This window comes from Zosterops lateralis (genome assembly GCF_965231275.1).
Source record: "Zosterops lateralis genome assembly, chromosome: 16".
In the NCBI taxonomy this organism is placed as follows: Eukaryota; Metazoa; Chordata; class Aves; order Passeriformes; family Zosteropidae; genus Zosterops; species Zosterops lateralis.
Window position 1 is genome coordinate 6,252,801 of NC_139776.1, and position 23,869 is coordinate 6,276,669.

Below are 23,869 nucleotides of genomic sequence, written 5' to 3' on the forward strand. Positions count from 1 at the left end.
AGTGCTGGCTGGTGTTGGGGCATCCCGACCTGGGGAAAGGCAGGGAAGAAGGTGGGAACCAGGCACAACAGGGCTTGCTTTGGGCAATGGCACATCTTGAACCCCTGCAGGAAAGTTTCTGTGGGGATTCACGAGAGTGAGACAGAATTAATCAGCACATCTAGTCTGGTGACTGGGATGCCTTGGTGAGGACAAACAGAATTTTGAGCTTATGAGAAGATGGGATTAGAAACCTGCTTAAGGAAGAAGAATCAATCAACCCCCTACGATGAAGATGTTGAAAAATGTATTAGTTGTGTGTATGATCTTTTAACCTAATTATTGTAGTAGAAATTATTAACCTGACTGAAATGGTATATAAGTTCTGAGAAAACCTGAGTAAAATCAGATTCTGATCAGGGTCAATCGCCGATAGTTTTCAGCCTAAGGAAGGAACTCTTTGTCCCTCTTAGGGCCCGTGTGTGCCCGCAGCCTGCAGGGCAGAGGGGACACTGTCACAGCCCGCCTTGGGAGCATCCCTCCACCTTCCCGGCTCCCAGGCGGAGGCAGCGGGGGAGCAGCGGGCAGAGCCGGGCTGGGATTGCAGCAGGCTCCTCCTCCGGAGCCTCCCGGGGGGAAGGAGAGGCGTGGAGCCGCAGTCAGCAAGTCCGGGCCGCCTTTACCTGCGCCGTGCCAGCGGCGGGGCCGCGGGGAGCAGCAGCAGCATCCTCCTCCTCCTCCCCATCCATGGGGAGCAGCGCCCGCCCGGCATGGAGAGCCTCGGCAGCGGAGTCAAGAAGAAAGCCACGGAGCACCACTACAGGGCCGAGGTGATGATTGCTGGAGAGCAGCTCAGGTAGGAGCTCCCGGGGTCCTGCTGCAGGGCTGGGTCCCGTTAGCAGAGGCCTCAAGGCTTTATCCTTGAGCAGGCTCTTTCCCCCAGGTGCTGGTGTCCCCTCTCCAGTTCCTCTGATCCTTTCTGCACCCACCAAAGGGTGCTGGACCAGGTCATTTTCTGTCTTGCCTTGTCCTGCTGCTCCTCTCTGGCGTCTCCCACCCTTCACCCCCAGGTACAGGGGACTGACGGGTGAGTTTAGATGGCAACAGGGTTTTTTGTCCCTTTCCACCTTTCCCAAAGCACAGAGAGTGATGTGGTGGCCCTGAGCAGCCCCCAGGAGGTCCCTGATCCCTGGCTGGATGAGGACAGCAGCATTTCTGGGGATGCTCAGACTTTCAGGGTGACTTGGAAGGGCACCATGTGCCTGAACTGCATCTTCCCTTTCCTGAAAGTCTCTTTTGGTTTGCAGTCCCAGTTCTTCAGCAGCTTGTGAGGGTTTTCTTCTTATGAAGACAGAAATCCATTCTCCTGTGCAATGTGTGGCTGAGAAATCGTGTTCCTTGTGTATCTGGGGTCAGAACTCCCTCCTTGCTTCCAAAGCATCTGACTGTGGCCTTTCCTAGCTCTGGAGCAGGGTTTACTTGTCGGTATCTGGAGCCATTCTGGTTTGTTTTGAAATGTGGGTGGAAAAAGGAAATATATCCTTGATAATGTAAATAGTCCAGAGCCTGAGTGTGCTCTCATCAGATCCCTAAAATTAACCTGATGTAGGTATGTTGTCCATTCTCAGTGAGCACTATTAGCTTTAGCTTTATTATTTGTACTGTATCAAGGATTGATAACTTCCAGCTAAGGGTTGGGGGCCCATCTTGAAGATACAGCCAAGGCACAGAGCAGGTTTATTCATATTTATATTTCCAGTATTTTACTCATCTGGAGTGACTGAGGTTTAAGTTGAGCCCCATAGGCTGGGCCAGAGGAAGGGGTCAGATATTCAAAGAGAAAACAAAATAATCAAGCTATGTGTTAAAACTGTGTTCTGTATGTGAGAGGTGACGTGACTTCCCCATACCTGTTGCAGGACAGGAGCAGATCAGACCCTGGACCATTTGGTGATTGTGGCTGTAAGCATGAGAAGGGAATACAGTAAATTTTTTTGTGAATAGAACTCTTCCAGTACACTGTACACTGGGCTGAAGTTGGATAGAAACCCCAAAGTTTTGGGGACATCCTTTTTTTTTTTTTTTTTTTTTCCCATAGATGCAGTGCCTTGAAGTTTCCTGGTTTAGGGAGGTCCTAAAATCTGAGAGTTCACAGTGAGGGAGAGGAGGGTCCTGCTGTGTGCCCTGGGGCTGGGCACACTGCAGTTGTGTCCTTCTGCTTTGGTCTGGGCAGGAGGCTGTTCCCAGTGCAGAAGGATGGGAAGGAGCTGCTGGTGTCAGACCTGGGGAGGAGGATGAGGAGATGGAGACCAGCCTGGAGCTGGGCTGCTCCTTCCACTGGACCTCTGGCTGGAAGGAGAATGGAGTGAGGCAGAACACACAGAGTTTGAATTTCTCTCTTGTGTTTTGGGGATCTCACAGCCTGGCAGGTAAGGAGTTAGTGGTGTGCATCTTGCTGGGACCTGGATAGCCAGTGGAGAGCAATGGGGAAACTGAGGCAGAGAGGCTGGGTGATGTGTCAGACACCAGCAGATGGACAGGGCTAAATGTCCACGTTGTCCTCCCCTGCTTTTCCCCAGATGTGGAATACAGAGGCATGGAAAGGAGCCTTGCAGCTGCCCTGACTCAGTAAACTCCACCAGCAAATAACGCTGCTGTATCCACATGAAACATCAAACATTTGTTTTTCCCTGCTCCCCGCTTCCTGCCCTGCCTCCCCACTATTACATTAAATCAAACAAACCTTTGCTCCATCTTTACAGTTCTTTGGCTTCCCAGCAAGTTTGCAAAATCCCTCAGAGTTTGGTTTGGCCAGAGGGGTGAGTCTGTTCAGTGTCAGGGTGAGTTTCCCAGCCCGGAGCAGCTGCACAAGCGAGGGCTGGAGGAATGTTCTGTGAGGATGGCCGGGAATGAAGCGGATCCTGGAGGAATCAGGGGGAGATTGGCCAGTGTGGTTTGGGTTTGCCTGTCTGCCACAGCCCCTCTGCTTCAACAGCTGTCTGGTCCAGAGGGGAGGGAAAAAAGAATTTTATATTTTGAGTGTCTCTCCGCTAGAAAGACAAAAATAAAATTTTCACTGGTGTTTTGGCCTTGAGTCTGACAGAGCTGCTGGCTCGGGCTCGTTGCTCATGTCTGCTGTCAGTCCTCCTGTGTCAGACATACAGACTTGCATGAAAATCACATCAGTTTTACTGGGTGTTGTGTGTTCCTGGGTGGCATTCTCTAAGAGAGGCCCAATTAGTCACTTCTAATTGCAACAAATGGCTTATCTGCACAGAGAGGTTCTGGAACAGCTTCCTCGCTTTGCATTCACACCCTGCTGTAATCGGAGTTCCTCAAGTATGGACAAGCCCTGGTGCTCTCTTGTCTGGGTATTCCCATGGTCAGGAGAAGCAGCTGTGCTCTAATAGCTCTGTTAAACTGCATTAATCACTCCTAAACATGAAATATACCCAGAAAATTTATGTCTTGCACAGAAAAAGTGAGAGGAGAAGGAAGCTTTTTTTTTCCCTATGAAGAATAAAATTGCAATTTCTGCCACTACACAAAACTTTCAGAGCTGACCAGTGTTCCATTTGGATACTCAAACTGCAATGCTGTTAAATAAAGTGCTCGTGCTTTGGGGCTCTGGAAATTTGGCTCACTAAAGGTGTGTGGCTGAACATGCCAAAATTTGTATTCTTGCCCAAAAGCCATTTGTCTGCAGGAGGTTTGGTGGTTTTCTGTTGGACTTGGATCTCTTGTGGTGAGCATGACTTCCTTGAGGAATCATGGAATCATGCATGCTTGATCTAGCAGTGAATGTTATTCAAAGATGAAACTTTAGAATGACCTTATAAAGCTAATTATTAAATTTCTAGTGCTGGTGAAAGGGAGGACTGGAAAGTAGACTTGTGCTTGCTGGGATTTCTTTTCTAGATTTAAGTCTTCCTATACCTAAATTTAAATATAAAACATCTCAGTACCACTTTGGGTTGTCACAGGGGTGCAAAGCCCTCCCATTGTCCCTAGATGTAAAGTTTTTCAGACTGGGGGTGACACAAATTGGGGTTTGCTGAGTGTGTTTGCAGCAGCTCATTTACCTGAATGTGCCTCTCCAGCAGCAGCTGCTTTGCAGAAATGCTCCTGTGTCTGCTGCTGCCTTCTAGTGAGCACTTAGTTGTTTGTTGTTTTGGTGGAGGTTTTTTTTTAATTTTTTGGTGTGGTTTTTTTTTTTTTTTTTTTTTTTTTTTTGTTTTTTGTTTTTTGTTTTTGTTTGGTTTGGTTTGGTTTAGTTTGGTTTGGGTTTTTTTTTTTGTTTTGTTTTGTTTGTTTTGGGGTTTTTTTGGTTTTTTTTTGTTTGTTTGTTCCTGTGAAGATAGGAACAGAAAAGATCTTTAGGATGGTGCATCTTTTCCAAGGCCGCTCATTTGTACTGAGCTGCTGTGGGAATGCGAACTGCAATTAATATCCTTGAAAGATCCACCTTGCCATTTGAGATGCTCAAGGTCTGTTTACATGGGAGGTGAGGGAGAGTTTATTCCTCTTCTGTTTGGATGTCCCTTTCAATAAGGTTACCCAGGATGAATAATGATGGCTTTGTAGTGACCTTGACAAAGAAACAATTTGCTTACCCAACACAACCTACCCGAAGCAAACGCACGTGGGAGCTCTGCCTGCCAAGCCAGGAGTGTTTCATAAGAGCCCGTTCTCATGTTCCAGCAAGTGTTTTATCCTGACCTTACCTTTTTTTTTTTTTTTTTTTTTTTTTTTTTAATCCTTTTAAAGAAGTAATGTTTCCACAGGGTGGATTTTGCCATCTAGAAAACTCATAATATTACATATTATTATATATTTCCTTTTTTATTATTATTATTATCTGGAAGCTTGATTAGAACCCGCTCATGGTTTCACCAGCTCTGTTTTTGTAACGTCACACAAGAGCTGTTACATCCTGTGCTGAAGGACAAAATTTGTCTCTTCAGGGTTGACAGGAAACAGTAAACAAGAGAAAAGTGAAAAGTCCACAAGGACACTTGAGCCGAGCCTCTTCCTCTGCCCTGAGCCTGCAGGACAGAGAGAAAACTTACCACAGCCTCAAAACAGCCCTTAAAGGTCCAAGATGCTGCTCCAGAAGTGTTGAAATAACACTTAATTCCCGTCCTGGTAATTGCTCCCAAGCAAATATTTTCAGAATAAGTGTATTTTAAAATTTTTGAATCTTTGGCCTTAGCAGCATTGTTCCCTAATTTATTTATTTTTTTAAATTTTATTCAACTCCTTCAAAATCTGTGCATTTTTTTCTGTATTCTGAAACATGATGAAATAAAGGGGATCAAATAGGGGCAATAGTGTTCTCTTAACCAGTTTCTATTCAGGCCTTGTGTGATTATGGTCTATGTATTATTGTATGTATAGAGGGTGTGTGTGAGTGTAAATATATATTTATATATATTCTTTATAGACGCCTGTAGACTCTTGATGGCGATAAAGCACTCGTGGAACATTTCTTATCTTTACCAAACATTCCTCTAAAGTGCCTTCCCACCTGCTGATTGTGAAGGAGAGAAAACATAAATATTGGCCGTGTCTTTCCCCATAGGTGGGGAGCCTCTGTTTGCAGCCTTTGCTGACTGTGTCTGGTTGCATTTTGACAGTGGACCATGAAATAAAGGAAGAAAAAAGACAAAAAACTCTAAAAATAGCAAGGCAGCTATCTATGGACTGTTCTTTCTGGATAAGATCCATCTGCAGAACAAGTCCTGGTCACATGAGGGATTCAGCCTTCTAGGTAAAGACTGAAATGCTGGATACAGACCTCAGGATGTGAGAGAGGTCTGTGCAAGGCAAGGCCAGGAGCTGGTTCTGCATGAATCTTTAGCTGAGTATTTTGATTAGCAGGAAGGTCTGAAAACTCCTGTCAACTTCCCGGCATTAATTGCAACAAATCAATTACTAATTATTCCTCTAACAAAACCTTTATGGTAAAACTTCTAGGAACTTAGTATATATAAATCCTACAATAGAGGATAATCCATTATTAGTTGATAGTTTTTTAAGGTATTTTTAGGGTATTTTTTTGAGTATTTAAACTTCTTGTGAGATACCTAGGAGTGTTGTCCAATAGGCAAAACTTTCCCAAAAATAACAAAAGAACTTGAGGCATGAAATAACAAAAGGGTGCAGTGTTTAATGCCTTAGTAAAACTCACTGGCCCGGGGCAAAACTGGGAATTGCGATGAATAATTTGAAATGAAAACCATCCTGTAGTTACAGAGATGTTTAATTAATATCTCCCCTCAGAGCCTGCTGCACACACCGGGCATTTTCCAGCACTGGTGTTTTGGGAACAGTCATGGCTACAGGGCAAAAGTTTGGCCCCTGGACAGGTCTCCTGCCAAAGTGGGCTGGCTTTGGCTGGAGCACAGAGGAGCTCTGTGCCTTGTGGCTCACTCAGTCGTTAAGGTCCTTTTGAAAGTCAAATCCTTGCTCACCTGAGTTACCTTCCCCCATATATCATCAGGGTTGTCAGGATAGGAGGGTTGTTGTTTGGGCAAATTGTCCCAGTCAATCCCAGCTGGAATCAGAGAACGTCAGGACTGTTGTGCACTGCTGCTGTGGGTTAGGGGGTGCATGGATTAGGGAGTGCTGGGATCCAAAGAGTAGTGGCACTCTTTGTTTGGACAGAAGAAAGGAGGGCTCCTGTTACTGCTCCCACCTGGAGTTATGAACAAGGCTCTGTCCTGGGGGCAGCTTTATTCCTGCTTTCATGGCCATGCGGAATGAGAAATAGACATAGAATCATGCCAAGATAATAAAAAACAGGTACTACTAGTTTTTTTCTGAGTTTTGTCCCCTCTTCACCCCCTTTGGTTGTCTGCCATGGGTTTTAGAGGCTTGTTTAGAATGAAAAGACACGTGTGGTCACACTACATCTGCTCAGGCAACCTGAGTTGTGGCAGGAGTGATGCTTTAGGAAGGCTGACCTGAAACAGAGACTAGACAGAGCTAGAGAATAAAGTAGATAATTGTTGAAAGGCCTTTAGGATACACCTTGGGCAGGACAAGAGCCTGACCCAGGGCTACACCCAGGGTGGACTAAGAATGGTCACAAAACGGCTGACTGGTCACGAAGTCTTGCATTTTTATAAGTTTTGGTCCATTTGCATATTGGGATTTAATTATCCAATTACAACTTCAGGTTGTGAGGTCCCATCCTTCTTGTTCTCTCTTCAGTCCACTGTTGTTTGTGCTTCTGGGCCTGAAAGTTGTCCTTGGTCTTCAGCAGGAAAAGAATTTGTTTTGTCTCCCTGCTCTGTGAAGAGCTGACTGACACTGAATATGAGGCTCAGAACTGCACCCCTGGGCAGCACAGAATCTGAAAAACATGAAAGCTAAAACTTAAGGCATCAGGAGGAGAGAACTTAAGGTATCAGGAGGAGAGAACTTGAGGCATCAGGAGGAGAAAAGGGGATGGTGGAGAGGAGTTGGGATTGACTGCTGCAGTCAGGCAGTGCCAAGGGGTTTGGTTGAACTGATCAGTACCTGCTTGGCCCCAGTCCCAGCACATCCAGGGTGCTCTCTGCAGGCTGGACAGCTCTGGGCCATCAGACCCAAACTGCCCTGAGATCCCAGCTGTGCCTTTCCCCCCCAGGCTTCGTCTCCACGATGGGAAGCTGATCAAGGACAGGAGGTACCACCTGAGGACATACCCCAACTGCTTCGTGGCCAAGGAGCTCACGGACTGGCTCATCGACCACAAGGAAGCGCCCGACCGCGAGACCGGCATCCGCCTCATGCAGAAGCTGATGGATCATTACATCATCCACCACGGTGTGTGTGCCACCCCCAGGGCAGGGCTGTGTGCCTGCTCACCCCCTGTGACCCTCAGCCCAGCAGGCAGGAGCGTGGCCAGGTCCCTGTGTGCCACCCTGCCACGGGGGAAGGCTCCTGGAGCAGCTGGGAGAGGTTGGATGGGGCTGGATCTGTGTGGAGTTGTGTTGCTTCTGTGCTGCTTTTGCCCAGCAGAGAAGGGGCTTGGGCTGTGCACTGGTGGAATGACATCTAAAGTGGCTCCTCTTTGAAAGCAAGCTGACTGTATTCCTGCAGCCAGGCAGGTGGATGTTTGTACAGCAGCTGGTCTGGCTCACGTTTGTGTTGCACAGAAATGGAGGCTGAATTACAGCATGTGCTTCACATCTGTAGGAATATTCCTTTTCTTACCATAAGACCCCAGTGTTCCTTAGTTTGCCCATGATGGGACAAACAGGGCTGTGGAGTCCACATCACTCTGAGGGAAATTTAATCTGGCACTTGTGAACTTGGAGCTGGAGGAATCCTGCTTCCCTTAGGATTTAAGTGTGTGCTGCCAATGCAAAGGCTTGTCTGTGGAACATAATTAAAAATAAAATTAAAAAGGAAGGAAATTAAAAAGGAAGCATAGAGAAAGAGCAGCTTGATGCTCAAGCCCATTTCTTAGCAGTTTTAAGTTTTTTTTCTTTTAAAAATTTTCTTTGGAACTTTCAGGAGTTTTGAATTAACTCAGGTCACATACTGAGCTCTGTGCTGCAGAGCAAGGTCCAGCCCTTGGTCCTGATATAACAGCAGAAAAACGGTTGTGCTTCAGATGGGCAAAAAGCAATTTCTGTCCATGTGGTTTCCAGGCCCAGACAAGAGCCCCAGATTTGTTAAAGAGCCCTGGGACACCTCTGCCATCTGTGGGAAGGGCTGTGGCCAAGCTCTCCTGCTCGCAGGGCTTGGGGACAGGAGCTGTGGCAGCCTGGAGCTGCTTTGTCACACAAGGATGTAGCTGAGGAGACAGAAGCAGATGACCACACCAAACCAAACCCTCTCCTCCGCCTGTTTCTCTGGGGTCCAAATATAGCTGCCTTTGACCACTGCAATGCAAACACTCCCTGTTGCCATCTGCTACTTGCTGAGGGTTTACATTAAACTGCCTTGAATAAAAATAAACTGCTGCTGGGCTTTATCACAAAAAGCTGAAGCAGGGAATTCTCAGTTAACCATTAACACTTACACCTGATTATTTTTCCATCTCTCCAGCTGACAGTTTCAAATAAATCCATTAGTTAATTAAACCTGTGCAGTGCTGGGTACCAGCACTGTTTTGATTGCTTATTAGGACAAGTCCCTCCTGCTCCTGTGACAATTCCTGGCAGGACACAGAAGTTGACTTTCCAACTTGCCTTGTGTCCATTAATTTTGTTAGTGCTGTGGAAAGAGGGCTGCCAGCTAATGCAGCACAGCACTGGGTGCTTGGCAATTGTCTGGCTGAACTGTTTGCCCTCTTCTCCCCTGGCATCCAGATAATTATCTCATGAAAATCATCATGCTGCCTCTTAATTGTCTACTGTGCTTTGAGCTTTGGTTCTATTACACGCTGGAAACACATTGAAATTGGTCTTTAAATAGGAAAACCGCTTTGGTTTTCTATGGGCACAGTCCTCTAGGATTTTTCGTTCTATTCCTGGTTGCAGTGGCTTTGGAATAGCTGCTCCTTGGAATTATGAGGCTGCAAACTTTCACTGTTAAAACAACCCTCTCATCCTGCCCTCGTGCTCGGTGAGTCACAGGCTTCAGAGCCCTGATTGCATCTGAGACAGCTGCTCTGCAGGAATGATGAACCCGAGATAATCTGACAAGTTTTGGCATTTTGCTGCTCACGTGAAGGGGAATGTGGTTTTGCTGGTCTACTCAGATGGATGAAAAAGTGTTAAAATTTTCACAAGAAGTATCTTGAACCTCTTGAATTTCACTCTAGTGGATGATGTTACTTTAGTGAGGAAACATTTGTGTTTTTTCTTTTCCCCTTTAACTAATTTTCTTTATTTTCCAGGCATATTCTTTATTCTGATATTCGTTGTTTGGGGTTTTTTTATTACTTGAATTTCTTCTTCTTGCTTCAGATGGGTGGACCTGAAGGCAGGCTGACTTTTAAGAGCTGAACTAAGATTTTGGGGCTGGTTTGTCTTTATTCTAGGTTTTTGGGGGTTTATTTATACTTGTAGTTTAGGAGACTGTTTCAGGCAGCTTTATCTCACAACTGTATCCCAAATATTTACCTGCTAAAGGTGACATGAACTATAAAAGTGTGCACTTACAGACTGTGTGCCCATCCCCAAGATGAATCTGAGGCTTTTCATACAGATTTAATTATTCCAGTTGTATTGCACCTGGCTCTGAAGGAAATTTTCTCTTGAGGTCAGTTTGCCATGCAAAGGAATTGGGCAAGGTCGGCACAAAATGATGTGGAAGAGTTTGTGCCATTTTTTAGCTTGTGAGTATTTCTGGAAGACAGAAGTGATTTTATGGAGGTTTGAGTACAGTGTGGCTTTTTTTTTTCCTCTGTCCTCCAAGTCTGCTTACATGTTGCTGTAGCTTTTTAAAAAAAGTTGATTGAGGCAATTCTGTTCATCCTCTTTTAGTCTAAATCAAAACATCAATACTTAAATGAAGAAGAAAGGCCTGTATTTTTCAATGAATAATATTTTAGTATCTGGAATAAAATGCACACCCCAACTCCAGCTTTGCCAAGGTCTGTACATTGGGACTGACCTCTCCTATCACCATGAGCTTCAGGCACTCATGAGCAGGTAATTTTTGGGGACTGAGGGCTCAGATGCTGAGTGTTCCATGGGATGGGGGGCACAGGACACAGGACACAGGACATGGCACGAAGCCCTCACAGCTTTTAGCCTGCAGACAGCACCCTGCTGTGCATGGGCCCTGTGTGTCCATCAGGGCCTGACATCCCTGCCCTGTGTTCCTCCAGTCTGTGACGAGCACTCGGATTACAAGGATGCCAAACTGCTCTACCGCTTCCGCAAGGATGACGGGACCTTCCCCCTCAGCAAGGACGTCAAGGTGTTCATGCGAGGGCAGAGCCTCTATGAGAAGTATGTGACTCCTCCCCTGGCTTTGGGGCACTGGGGCTGTGCCCTGCTGCCTGTGCTGGTTGCTGGTGCCCTGCAGTTGGGAGCCACAGCTCCTGCTGGCTCTGCTTTTCCTTCTCTGCCCTCCCTGCTGTCCCACTGGGAAATGCTGCTGCCTCAGCCCTGTCACAGCTGCAGAACAACCAGAGTCCTGCAGGGGATGGGACAGTTTTACTGTGAACTCATGGATGCTCCCAAGGGCTCCAGCCCACATGCAGGATCTGGGATGTGGTACAGGGAGGTGCAGTGTGAGCGCTCCTGGGATGAGCACATCCAGTGCCCATTCCCAGCACTCTTCCAGCCTTCTCGTGTGAGCTATATTAGGACTTATGTCCCACCAAAGTCAGCAGGGTATGGGTTTTTCAGGACCCTCATGGGCCTGGGTCCCTGCCCCTTGCTCAGCCTATTTGCAAAATTTCTAATGGGAAAGGTTATTCCCAGAGAGTAGAGAAAACGCCTTCCACCTCCAAGTGTTTCGTTTTCTTTGTGTTGATTGTTTCTGGTTCTAAATCCAAGCCATCTTTCCAGAGTTTAACCCCAGCCCACTCTGTGGACCTGTTTCCTTTAACAGCCTCTTCACAGCTGCACATCCTCCCACTCTGGCAATGCGGGTCACAAACTGGCCCTGAAGGAGAATCCTCCATCCGGGTGGTGGTTTGGGGTGTGTCCCTGCCCCCGTGCCAGATGTGCATCCCTTGTACTTTGCTCTTGATCCGCAGCAGTGCCCGTGGGATGGGGAGAGCATCCAGGCAGTGTGATGGCTGGGCCGGCTGCACCCTCTCGTGGAGACACTGGATTTAGCTCTCACACGCTGCCAGCGGAGCACCTGCTGACTGAAACCCACCTTATCCTTGCCTTTGGACTGTCTGCCGTGTGTTACCCACGCTCAGCTGCTTGCTTGGCTTTCCCTGTGATCTTTAGCTGAGCTCACAGCCCAACTGGTTTTGCTGGAGCTGCTGCCTCACTGTGATGAAGATGTACAAAGGTGCCCGACTGCAGCTCCGTGTTCCTCCCTCCCTTCCTGCTGTCCCTGGCAGGAATGTTCTGCCTGCACTGCTTTGCCTGCTTCCCTCAGCCTTGCTTCAGTTCCCGTGGGATTGGCAGGGATGTTTGGCATCACGGGAGCCTTGTCCCACCTCTGTGCCAGGCTGGTGAGCGTGGAAGAGTCAATCCTGAAGGTGAGGGAGGAGAACTCGGTGAAGTACCAGAGGACTTTCCTGGGCTCTGAGATGATCGACTGGCTCATCCAGGAGGGAGAAGTGGAGAACAGGCAGGAAGCAGTGGAGCTGGGACGGGCACTGCTGGAGCACGGGATCATTCAGCATGGTGAGCCAGGCTCTGGCTGGAGCCGGGATGGGAAGTGAGGGATGAGTGTGGCCGTGAGAGGAACAAATCCCCATTCATGCCATGCAACAAGTGCTGGTCAAGTGCCCACTTGGAGATGGCAATGGAGCCTTTTAGTTCTATGTTTGGAGCTGGTGACCTTTGAAACTGGAGCAATCTTTTACCATCCACAAAGGCTTTGAGATGAAATGTGAGCTCTTGCTCTTCAGTTCTTCAAAGCCACCGGCCACAGGGACAGGCTGCACTCCTGGGCTTGGAGGGCTGGGACGTGAGGATGTAATGTTAACTCCTCTTGGCTGGAGATCATATCCATCTGCTATAATTAAACTTCCAATTCAGAAGGCAGGGAGTCCTCTGAGTGTCTTGGGACAGGGGCAGGTGGAGGGCTGTGACACCCCTGGGAGATGGCACCTCTTGGGGGGTGACCCTGCAGGCAGCATCCCCAGACAGGCAGAAAAGCTGCAGCAGAGCACAGGGGCATTGAAAGCAATTTTTGAGGGTCCCTCAGGATATTTTTAATCTATTTTTCCACCCCCTCAGCCTCTCCCTCCTGCCCTGTTCTCTCCTAGTCTCCAATCGGCATCACTTCTTTGACAGTGACATCCTCTACCACTTCTGGATCAACTTTCGGCGGCGGCGGCGGCTCACAGAGTTACTCAATGAGAACTCCTCCCGTGCCCTGTCCGAGAGCCCTGACAGCCCCTTCTGCCTTCGCAAGCTCAACCCAGACCCGGGCAACACCAGCTTCCTCTCTGGTAACCGTGGGTGTGAAAGCAGGGATTGCATCACCAGAGTATCCCAGGGATCAGGGTGTCGCTCCAGCAGAGTCTGAGAGGTTCCTCTGGGCATCCCATGGAGTGAACACCCATCCCACTGGGCTGTGGTGGATGTCACAATGCAGTGACAGTCTCTAGCACAGCCCCCTGCCCCAGGAAAATAACTGAGCATCAGAGCAGCTCTTGATCTTTCTTGGAAGCTGGTTTTACTCTAAGCTCAAATGCCTTCTTCAGTGCACACATACCTTTCAAGTGTAGGTCAGGCTTGGAGGGAAATTGTTATTTTTAAACTGCTCTGTTTTTTTAATTGAAAAAATTTTATTTGCCTCTTTCAGTCCAGACCAACAAGGAGATCAAAGTTGTCTCAGCAGTTCGAAGGAGCAGCATCACTTCCCTCTCTGGAAACTCCAACGCCTACTTCAGTGCTCCCCCTACGCTGGTCTTCCCTCCTGTGGCTGAGTGCAACCCCAAATCAGGTCTGGGTTCTGCATTGCCTCTTGTTATATGGGACACATCTATTCCTTCAGGGCACGGGCTCAAGCCCAGCTCCAAACCCATCAAACCCCTCAGCCTCACCTCTGCATCCTGATGTGAAAAGTTGTGTGTGTGTCTGGAAAAGGGCTGAGATGAACGTAGAGGTTCCTGTGTGCAGGAGCTGTGGTTCTAACATCTGTTTTCCAGCCCAGGGTAATCCTCAGGCTGCCTTGTTATGCACTTTACCATATAAACCCCTTGATTCTGATAGAATCTGACACCTTCTGTTCTAGTGTTAAAGAGACCCGTCACCAACGAAGAGCTGCTGTCCCCGGGGGCCCCCTATGTCAAGAAAACGCTGACTGTGAGTGACCATTGGGAATGGCATTGCTAGTCCAGCAGTATCCAGCTCCCTGCCTGCTCTCTGGTGGTTTTCTGTTGGCTGCTCTGACCTCTCTATGCTAAAACCTTGACTGCATGTCCCATCATTGTGGCTTTTTTTTTTGGTGACCCTCTAGGGTCTTCACATATTCTTGTGGGTGGAAATGTGCTCAGCCCCTCTGAGAGCTTAATGTATATCCATGAGGTAGATCAGGGGAAAAAAAAAAAATCTGGCCAGAAAAATACTTACCTTTTGGAGATCTTTTTGCCATTGGTCAGTCCCTGGCACAGGGTGCCCAGAGAAGCTGTGGCTGCCCCACCCCTGGAATGTCCAAGTGGTTGGACAGGGCTTGGAGCAACCTGGGATAGTGGAAGGTGTCGCTGCTCATGGCAGGGGGGTGGAACAAGGTGATCTTTAAGGTCCTTTCCAATCCAGCCCATTCCAATATCCTGTGATTTCTGTTCTATCCATCTCCATGCAAACTGTAGAATGAGCAAGTCTTGTCACACTTGGGTCTGTGACACTCACCCTCTGTCACACAGCTTTATGCATCTTTCAGGTCCCTCAGCAGATCAAGGGTATTGATTTGATCCATCAGCAGCTGATGGAGCTACACTGGATGGGGGAACATCCAAGGGCCAGTACTACCTTACTTGTGATAACCTTTTTACATGGACAAATCTCCAGGATGCTGCAGACAACCTGAGTTTGGGGCTTTTGCTTTTAAAATTATTTCTAAAGCTGTAGGACTGGTCAAGTCAGAGCTGGTGGGTGTTGGGTGGAAATGCTACAAGACAGCTCCTGCCCTGGGGATCCTGTTGCACTTGGTTAATTTTGTGTCTATCCCTTCATTGCCCACCCCTGAAAGGGGCAATCTCACAGAGAGCAGTTTAGGAAGTGTGAGGGCTGCCTGGCCATGCTGGGTTGGCACCAGGAAATGTGGATGAGGTTCCCAAATTAAGTGTGCTGTAGAAAGTGGTGGGAAGGAGGAAGAAAAATGAAGCTGGTGATTAGCATGGCTCATCTGAGGCCATGCTGTTCATTCTCCTCCTGAATGCTCTTGCCCTGCCCTTCAACTCTGCCAGCCTGGGCCTTTCATGGCTCATTTCCTCCTGCTTAGCTCTGCAGTTGCTGTTATTTATTTATGTGGGCAATGTGCAAAGTCCCTTGGGAATTCCTTTTCTCTTTTGGTCACTTCAGAGGGCCGCAGAGTCACAGCAGACTGCTCTGGCAGGCTGACATCAGCGTGGGGCAGGGCAAGAGCAGCCTCTTGCACCCAGGAAATTCTCTGCTGTGCCAAGGAAAAGGCCCCATGTGCATGCCCTGGGAATGTTCTCCAGCATGCTCATGGTGCATGCCTTGCACTTCTGCTTGATGCTGCCTGTGATTCTCTTTCCTGCACAGGCTGACAGGGAATTAATCAGAAAGCAGCTTTACAGGGAGCAGTTAATCAGTTCTGCACCCCACTTGGTGCAAGGCCCTTTCCCTCCTGCCCAGAGCAGGTTGGGATCATGAGCTCTCTGTCTCTCTGGGAATTGTTGCATCTCCTCTCCCCAGCCCATTCCTTGATTTTTAACCCCCTTTTGTTTTCCTTGTAGATTGTGGGGGATGCAGTGGGCTGGGGGTTTGTGGTTCGAGGAGGAAGACCTTGCCACATCCAGGCAGTGGACCCAGGAGGACCTGCTGCTGCTGCAGGGATGAAGGTACTGCCCTCCCTACTCATGGAGGCTGAACAGGAGACAGGATTTGTGTCCTCTTTGAGCTTTTTGGGCTGAACGCATCCTCCATGATATTCCCACCTCCTGCCCTGGGGATCAGACACATGGAGCTCTGGGAGAGATGGAGGGAAGAATTCATCTCTGCAGCCAGGGTGCCCTGTGTGTGGTGGCAGAGTGGAGGATTTGCCTTTTCCAAGGGCTGTGGGCAGCTAAAACTCAAAAAACTCTCAAAAGCAAACCATCCCTGTGCCAGGCCTTGGAACTGTCAAAACTGTGCTACTAAAAACCAAGCAAAGAATTCCCAGGTCAGTTCCAGGGACTTTTTATAACCCCAGTGTGGCAGAGAAGGAGCAGAGCTTTGTCCTTAGTCACCTGCTCTCACAGTTCCTGAAATCCTCCATTCCTGAGCATTTTGTACCCTGCTATTAGCAATGGACTTCTGCATGGAGCTGTTTTCCATGTACAAAAAACCATAATATTATTAAATTGATACCTTGATTTGAGTCATCAGGTAACTTCTAATATTTCCAGCTCAGGAGAAATGAACTTACAGCTTGAAACTCACTCTAGGCCCGGGCATGTGAGTTTAGTGTGAAGTCCTAGGCATGAATGAAGTGTAGAGTTTCCCACTTCCCTACAGAAACCCCAGCAGCAGGGGAGTAATTTCTAAAAGCTGATATAAATCTAGAATCACATGAATATTTGAAATAATGTGATTCTTCAGAGGCAGAGTGTGACTCCTTGTTTGCTTCAGGCACGATTGGAAGGGGATGGATGAATTTGTTTCATTTACTCAAGAGCCCAGTTAATTTCTCCTTACCTAATCTCATTTGCTACCAAATTGCTGGATGTTAATATTGTGCTTCATTTCCATCTGTGAAATGAGCCACTGCTCATAAACGAGTCTTTTTTTCCTCTGTTAGCTCACAGCCTAAATCCCTTTGGTCCTGTTTTTATGACACAGTGATTGCAGCACTGTGATTATTGATGTAGCCACGGGGTGGTGATTCTTGAGGGTTTCCAGGATTTTAACACAAGTTATTTGCATCACAGCCCCGGTTCCAGCTAATCCCAGGCAGGAGGTGCTGTGGCACTGGAGGTAACCTGTAGCCCTGGTTTTGTGCCTGAGATGTTTTGGTTTTCTGAAATTTTTTTCCCAGGGAATTTTCTGTAAACAAGAGGAGTGTTTTTGTAACTGTACTATGTTTTCATTCCTTTTCCTAGGAGGGACTTCTTCTTGATGTCCCTCTGGTCTGACCAATGTGAGTGAAGAGGTTTGTCTTTGTTTCACCAATCAAATTGGTCTGTGCAGAATAGTATAAAAGGGAGACACATCCCAAAAATAAGAGTCATTTTCAGCCTTCTGCAGTTCAGAGTCTGTGTCGTTGTGGTGTAAAACAGCATCAGTCACCTGTCCCTCCTCTCGTGCAGGTGTGCCAGTTTGTTTTCTCAGTGAATGGGGTGTATGTTCTGCATCTGGACTACCAGACCATCAGCAGCCTCATCATGACAGGACCACGGACTCTGGTGATGGAAGTCATGGAAGCCATTGAATGAGCCAAGGAGCCTCATCCCACTGCTGTTGGGAAAGGCAGGACTCTCCACTTGGCACGGATGGACTGTGGGGAGGGACCAAGCTCGACCATTCACTGTGATGTGTTACCCAGGCATTTTGATGTATTTCCAAATAAATACATTCTAATGGATAAATCCTGGATTTTTTTTTTTTCTGCTCTTGAAATATTTGTCTCTACCTGCTCTTAGAGTGTCTAAGCTCTTGCAGCTCCTTTTTAGTGCCAGTGTGAGAATTCAGGAGTTAATGAACCCCACCTTAAGCAAGCCCTTCACCAGCCAGGCTGTGAGGCAGGTGGCAAAGCTGGTAAGCAGCAAGAAGTTTATACCAAGCGAGTCTGTCTGAGCTGCCCTGAGCTGTCTGTGCACTCTGCTGAGAACACAATGTATTCTCCAGATGGCCCCATAAGCTGTGCCACCGGCTCTGTCAAGAAAATGAGGAAGTGAGTACAGGAATGTGTATTCCTTGTAAAGTCTAAGGCTCCTGCTCCTCTCCCAGCTTAGCCACGCTCACAGCCAGGGCTGGTCACTGTTCCCAGCTGTGTCTTGAAAAGGTGACACTTCCATGATTGTGCTTTTTGTGCCCCCACCCCTTAATAATGCTTCATTTCATTAATCAGCTTTACCTCAGCAAGGGGGCAGGCAGAGATCCCCAACAGCACAGGCTGCTGCCAACCTAGGGAGGAGCAGTGGGTAAAGGAGGCACCAAAACCAGAGAGTGCCCAAAAGGAAATGTGTCCTAGTCTGAATCTGGTTCTGGGAAGGAACAAAAATTAGTGAAAACCACCAAAATCCAGCCCCCTGTCCCCTGCTGCTTGCAGGAGAGCTGTATTTGCAGCCAGTGCAAAATATTCCTTGCAAACTATCCTGAAAGTGAACTAAATATAGAAAAACAGGTAAGAACAGGAAACTAGGGAGGTTTCCTTCTTTCCAGCTCACAGAGCATCCTGTTTGTGATTAGCCTGCCGTGCTGTGCACAGACAGGATGATTGCCAGCACTCCTGCTTAGGGCAGGGTCCTCAGTGCAGCTCCTTTGGCCACAAACCAAGCCTTAAATAAACCCCCCAAAAGGCCAAAAATAGTAATTTTCATTGGTGTTAAAATGGGGTTGACTTTCTTGGAGAATTTGGTGTCAGCTGTGTATCAGGTATTGCTGTACTGCTGGCTGCCTTTTTTTCTGTTGGTATAAAGGGATATCTGCTCCCCCAGTGCTGGTGCTGAGGTAATGGGATTACTTGGAGCACAGAATTCCTGGAACAGGGTCCAGGCAAGATGTTTGCATTGATAATTGGGGTCCTTCCAGCCCCTAAGTGGAACCAGACCATCTCCTCAGCCATTTGTCAGTAAACTCACAGTTGTTATTTGTTGCATTCAGTGCACGAGTCCAGCAACCTCCATCTGCCTCTTTGCTTTTGAAATTCTCTGTAGGGAGAGTTTGGGTGTCTGTGATGTCCCAAAGGCTGCTTGGCTTGCACTAAGGTCAAATGCAGAAGGTTTAGGCATGGTGTGGGCACCTGGGGAAAGGCAGCTCAGGAAACAACACCCTGAACACAAGCACTGAAAACAGCTCCAGATTTTTCTGTGTCAAAGCAGGAATTTGTAATTCTGGATCTGAATTCCTTGAAAGCACAGGAGATAAGTGCTCATTTCTTTCTCTCCTTCTGCTTTTAAAGAAAACTGTGGCAGCTCTGAGCAGAAACTCAGTAGGAATTACAGAGGAGGTAATTTGTGGTATTTACACCCAGGGCAGTGACAACCCTCTCTCCATGGGGTACAAAATGCTCTGTGTTTTGTTTTATTAAGATTTGTTGCCCACTTTTTGCCCAGGAAAGCTGTGGCTGCCCCATCCCTGGAAGTGTTCAAGGCTGGGTTGGATGGGGCTTGGAGTAACCTGCGATAGTGGAAGGAGTTCCTGGCCATGAAGGGGTTGGAATAACATGCTCTGCTTTGTCCCTTCCAACCCAAATCCTTCAGCAATTCTATTATTTAAGTGCTTCCTCTTAGTGTTATCCTTTGGTCTGTACATTGTGATGCTTTTAAGCACTTACAAGGTTATAAAACGGAACAGCAAAGAGCTAACAAATGTTTGTTTATTGTGCAAAATACTTTGAAAACTATTGGGTTTTTTTCCCATTTAACTTGACACTTCCAGAGGTATCCGTGTTTCCTGCTGAAGGGCAATGAAAATGTCTTTAATCTTGGTTGTGACGGGAGACTGATGCTGACAGTCCCTGAAAATGTGGCCTCTGTAAGGAGCAATGTCACTGTCAGTCATTCCCTCCTGGCAATGAGGACAAAATCAGCCCAGAGGAGGTTCTGGCAAGAGCTGGGCGTCTCTCCCAGGTGCTCCCGGTGCGAGGATCCCCCCCAGGGGCTCGGGGCTGGATCCCACAGCTGGGAACCCGCGGCACCAGCTCATCATTCAGCCTCTGGCCCTGCAAACCTCACAGATGTGCTGAATTTCCTTCAGCAAACGAAACACGGCTCCCCTTCCCGCACACGCTGCGCTCTCACAGCCATTCCCTGGGACGGGATGGGGCTGGGCTGATTCCATCCCTAAGGGCTGATTGATTCCATCCCAGGGCTGATCCCATCCCAGGACTGATCTCATCCCAGGGCTGATCCCAGGGCTGATCCCATCCCAGGGCTGATCCCAGGACTGATCCCATCCCAGGGCTGATCCCATCCCAGGGCTGATCCCATCCCAGAGCTGATCCCATCCCAGGGCTGATTGATTCCACTCCAGAGCTGATCCCATCCCAGAGCTGATCCCATCCCAGGGCTGATCCCATCCCAGGGCTCATCCCAGGGCTGATTGATTCCATCCCAGGGCTGATCCCAGGGCTGATCCCATCCCAGGGCTGATTGATTCCATCCCAGGGCTGATCCCAGGACTGATCCCATCCCAGGGCTGATCCCATCCCAGGGCTGATCCCATCCCAGGGCTGATTGATTCCACTCCAGAGCTGATCCCATCCCAGGGCTGATCCCATCCCAGGGCTGATTGATTCCACTCCAGAGCTGATCCCATCCCAGAGCTGATCCCATCCCAGGGCTGATCCCATCCCAGGGCTCATCCCAGGGCTGATTGATTCCATCCCAGGGCTGATCCCAGGGCTGATCCCATCCCAGAGCTGATCCCAGGGCTGATCCCATCCCAGGGCTGATCCCAGGGCTGATCCCATCCCAGGGCTGATCCCATCCCGGCCGGTCCCAGGGTGGGCGGGAGGCAGGACTTGTTGCTGCGCTCTAGGAAACCAGCGTGCAGCCTCCCAGACAGAGATTTTGTTTTATTTCATTAGCAAAGCCCCTAAAATCTGCTCTCTCCTGCCTGTAAAAGCGGCCCCTTGCTTTTCATGCTTTATTTGGCCGCGCAAGGGGCCAAGGAGAGAGGGAGGTGGGGGAATCCCATCCCTCTCCCTCCGTTCTCCCTCCCCTTCCCTATCGCTCCTGACGTCTGGGAATTGAAATCTTTAATCACGCCGAGGAGCAGATGAGGCGCCGGGGCAGCTTCTCGCACAATTTCAGGATCAGCTGGACCCGCCGCCCGTCCCGCCTGCCCCGGGGGAACCCGCTCCGCTCCGAGAGGTCTGTGCCTCCTTTTCCCCGGGGATGGGTTTGCAGGAGTGCCCAGGAGGGGCTCTGCTGCTCTGGGACATGTGTGGCTATCCCAAGGAGGGAATTTCTGCAGGGATTTGCTCTCTGGGAAGGCTGGAGCTGGGGCAGGTGATGGTGCCGGGCAGGGGTGACAGGTCCCATCCTCTTACAGGGTGAAGTGACTTCAAGAGACATTCCCTGAGAGTGTAAATACTGCCAGGATTGCCTTGGCAACTCCTCAGGGGCTGTGCCTGGGAGAAACGCACTCTGTTTGTGGGTTTGATTTTTTTTTTCCTTCTGCTTTGCGGTTGATAGTACAAAACTGCAGGATACTGCTGCCAGAGAGTTCTTGGAAGGGTTTGTTACCTGTGTGGGTTTTTCCCACCTGGAGGTGTGGGTGGGCTCAGCCTGATGGGCTGGGGGAGCTGCAAAAGCCCAGCCTGGATGTGGAACTTTTTCCTGACTTTTTTTTAGTCTGATGCTGCGATGTTTGAGACCTTTTGTTCAATAGTGGAACTGAAATAGAAGAACTTTCCAGGAGAAAATAGAGAGAGGCTGATAAATTCATGGTTTTTAGTTTGTTTTAGGTCCTTAAAGCAGCAAAGCACTCAGGGAATGTGGGACAGATTTATTCCCTGCAGTTGGCTGCCTCGGGCAAGTCCTGGTCTCTTCTGCAGGGCTGTCCCTGGCACTGCTCCTGTGTCCAGCAGTGAGGTGGGACTGCCTCCAAAGCCTCACCTTTAGTTGTGCTTATTTAAATACCTGCCAGGAATTTTGTTTCTTTAACTAAACCCTTTACTTGCTAAATTTCCTGTACAAAAATGGGGATCTCTGACTGCCTTAACCTCCAAATCTCCCCTGAGCACACGGCTGGAGCAAGTGCAAAGTGGTGTGTTCCCCACACACCCCAATTTTCCAGGTCCTGGAAACACTCACCACTTGCTCCATGTGCTGATGTCTCCACATTCCTTCCCTGGGGGGGAATAACAGGAGAGAGGCATCAGCCTGCTGTGGGCTCCCTGCCTGCCAGCAGTGCCAGGGCCCACACTCAGCCTGGCTGGTGGCACCTCTGATGGCAGAGATGGATGGGGAGGAACCAGAGTCCTGGAGTTGGGGCTTGGGATGTGGCAGGCGAGTTGTGGAGAGGGAGCTCCTCCAGATGTGTGTCCTCCACCACTCCAGACAGGTGTATTTGTTGTTGCTGGTTTACAGACAGGAAAGTGAATGCTGGAGAAGAGGCAGAATGATGATGGGTTTGCCTCTGAGATGGCAGAGGAGGTGCAGTCCCTGTTTCTTGCTTTAAAGTTACAGAGGAGGTCCACACTCTGTGGTCTAACTGTGCCCAATCTGGGTTAAAATCAGGATTACTGAGGGTGGTGAGCCCTGGCATAGGGTGCCCAGAGAAGCTGTGACTGGTCCATCCCTGGAAGTGTCCAAGGCCAGGCTGGACAGGGCTTGGAGCCATCTGAGGTAGTGGAAGGTGTCTCTGCCCATGGCAGGGGATTGGAATGAGATGAACTTTAAGGTTCCTTCCAATCCAAACCATCCTGTAATTCTGTGATAATACTGAACTCACTCTTACTGACACCACAGTATCAGAGTCTGCAGTAAGCCCAGATCAGTGCAGGCTGGAGGGGTTTATTTTTCTGGACTTCAGATCTCATATAACCCTGGTTAACATGCAAAGATCACACACAAGCCAGTGCTTTTGCCAGAGTTTGGCATCCTGTTTGTCAGCAGAGTTGCACAGAAACCTCAAAGAAATCAAGAGCAGTTTGGTGGCATTGTAAAATGGCCAAAATGAAATTTTAGTTCAAGGAATTTGAAAAATGCTGACTTTTTGCTGCTGTTTGGCACACAAACCTCTGCAGCCAGGGCAACCTCTGCTTTCCTGGTGGCAACAGCCAGAGTCCTGAAACCCACCTATAAAATGTTTGCTGTTTTTTATAAACAATGACCTCATTTTATTAGCTGGAAAAATAAAGCAAGTGTTTCCCGTGGCTAAAGGATTTGGTTACACTGCAGTTGTTCCATTCATCTTCAATCAAAAACAAAAAAAATCCCTCAGACAGAGAAGGGTGGTTAACAACTCCCTGTTACAACTTGCATGTTTTTCCATTCATTCTTCCAGCAATTTAGATCTGATTCAAACAGATCATGCCTGGGTCACTCACATGCATATTTATTTTTCCTTGAAATGGCTACAAAGCTGCCGTGTTTGAAGGGAAACAGGCATTTGCCAGGAGCCTCTACATACCTGTCCATCAAGGTGAATAGAAGTGAAATGTCACTGCAGGAGGCAGAGGAGGGAGCTGGTGCAGGGGCTGGTTCTGCCAGAAGCACTGAGGCTGAAATGTGGAGCACAGAGATGACAAAAGGCCAACAATGTTGTGCTTAAAACCTCGTTTGCTGAGACCCAAATGAGGGGGTGGCACTGCTTCCATCAGGGTGGTTTTCTGCTGACCTGGAGTTCCTGACCCAGACTGAACAGCACTGAAATCCAGGCTGGCAAAGCAACTGTGGGTGCTGGAGGTCCATGGGCTGAGGCTGGCAGTCAGCTCTGGCCGTGCTGCAGAGGTGATTTCTGAGTCAAACTCATCCTCTGCCATGGTTTTAAGTCTGTCCTGTCTGCTTTCAGTCCGTTGAGGTGAGCAAATTAAAGCAAAACTATCCCAACAAGTCCTGGATATAAATTCTTTGGAGTGAAATAAGAAATAAATCCCTTCTTTGTAAACTGTTCACATACAAACTCCACTGAGTCTATGGATCCCTCCTGCTGCAAAATTGTTTTATCACAGCAACTGATGTCATTAAATCTGTGGTTTGAGGAGCCTGGCTGCCACAGAGTGCTCCTCTCTGTGCTTTTGCCCTTGTGATTGGTGTGTGCATCCCAGGGACATGAGAAAGGTGCTGTCTGTGTACCTGTAATGATCGTGGTCATGATAATCAGAATTAATTACTTCTGTAAAGTTTAAACCAGAAGTTATTCTGGAATCTACCTGTCCAGTCAGTTGCCAGTGCTGGTGATTTCCATGCTTAGAGCAGAACCCATCCCTGTGAGTTCCACTGCTGAGATTGTCCTGCCCAGAGAGCAGT

At 48.4% G+C, this 23,869-nt stretch overlaps 2 protein-coding genes across 2 annotated transcripts in view; both read left to right on the top strand.

Annotated features, from left to right (window-relative positions):
• The first annotated feature begins 253 nt into the window (after nucleotides 1-253).
• Nucleotides 254-17,314, top strand: LOC310916023 (DEP domain-containing mTOR-interacting protein-like). Its single transcript, XM_083873262.1, has 10 exons — nucleotides 254-286; nucleotides 453-835; nucleotides 7,613-7,791; nucleotides 10,751-10,874; nucleotides 12,058-12,236; nucleotides 12,824-13,009; nucleotides 13,366-13,506; nucleotides 13,798-13,868; nucleotides 15,485-15,589; nucleotides 17,036-17,314. The coding sequence occupies exons 1-10, from the start codon at nucleotides 269-271 to the stop codon at nucleotides 17,159-17,161; spliced, it is 1,512 nt and encodes a 503-aa protein (XP_083729388.1). The 5' UTR covers nucleotides 254-268; the 3' UTR covers nucleotides 17,162-17,314.
• Nucleotides 17,315-20,663: 3,349 nt separating this feature from the next.
• The window catches only part of COL20A1 (collagen type XX alpha 1 chain), a 51,972-nt gene continuing 48,766 nt past the window's right edge, over nucleotides 20,664-23,869 (top strand). The window contains exon 1 of the mRNA XM_083873002.1: nucleotides 20,664-20,764. The gene's annotated coding sequence lies outside the window, so the exon portion shown is untranslated. The remainder of the gene's footprint in view (nucleotides 20,765-23,869) is intronic.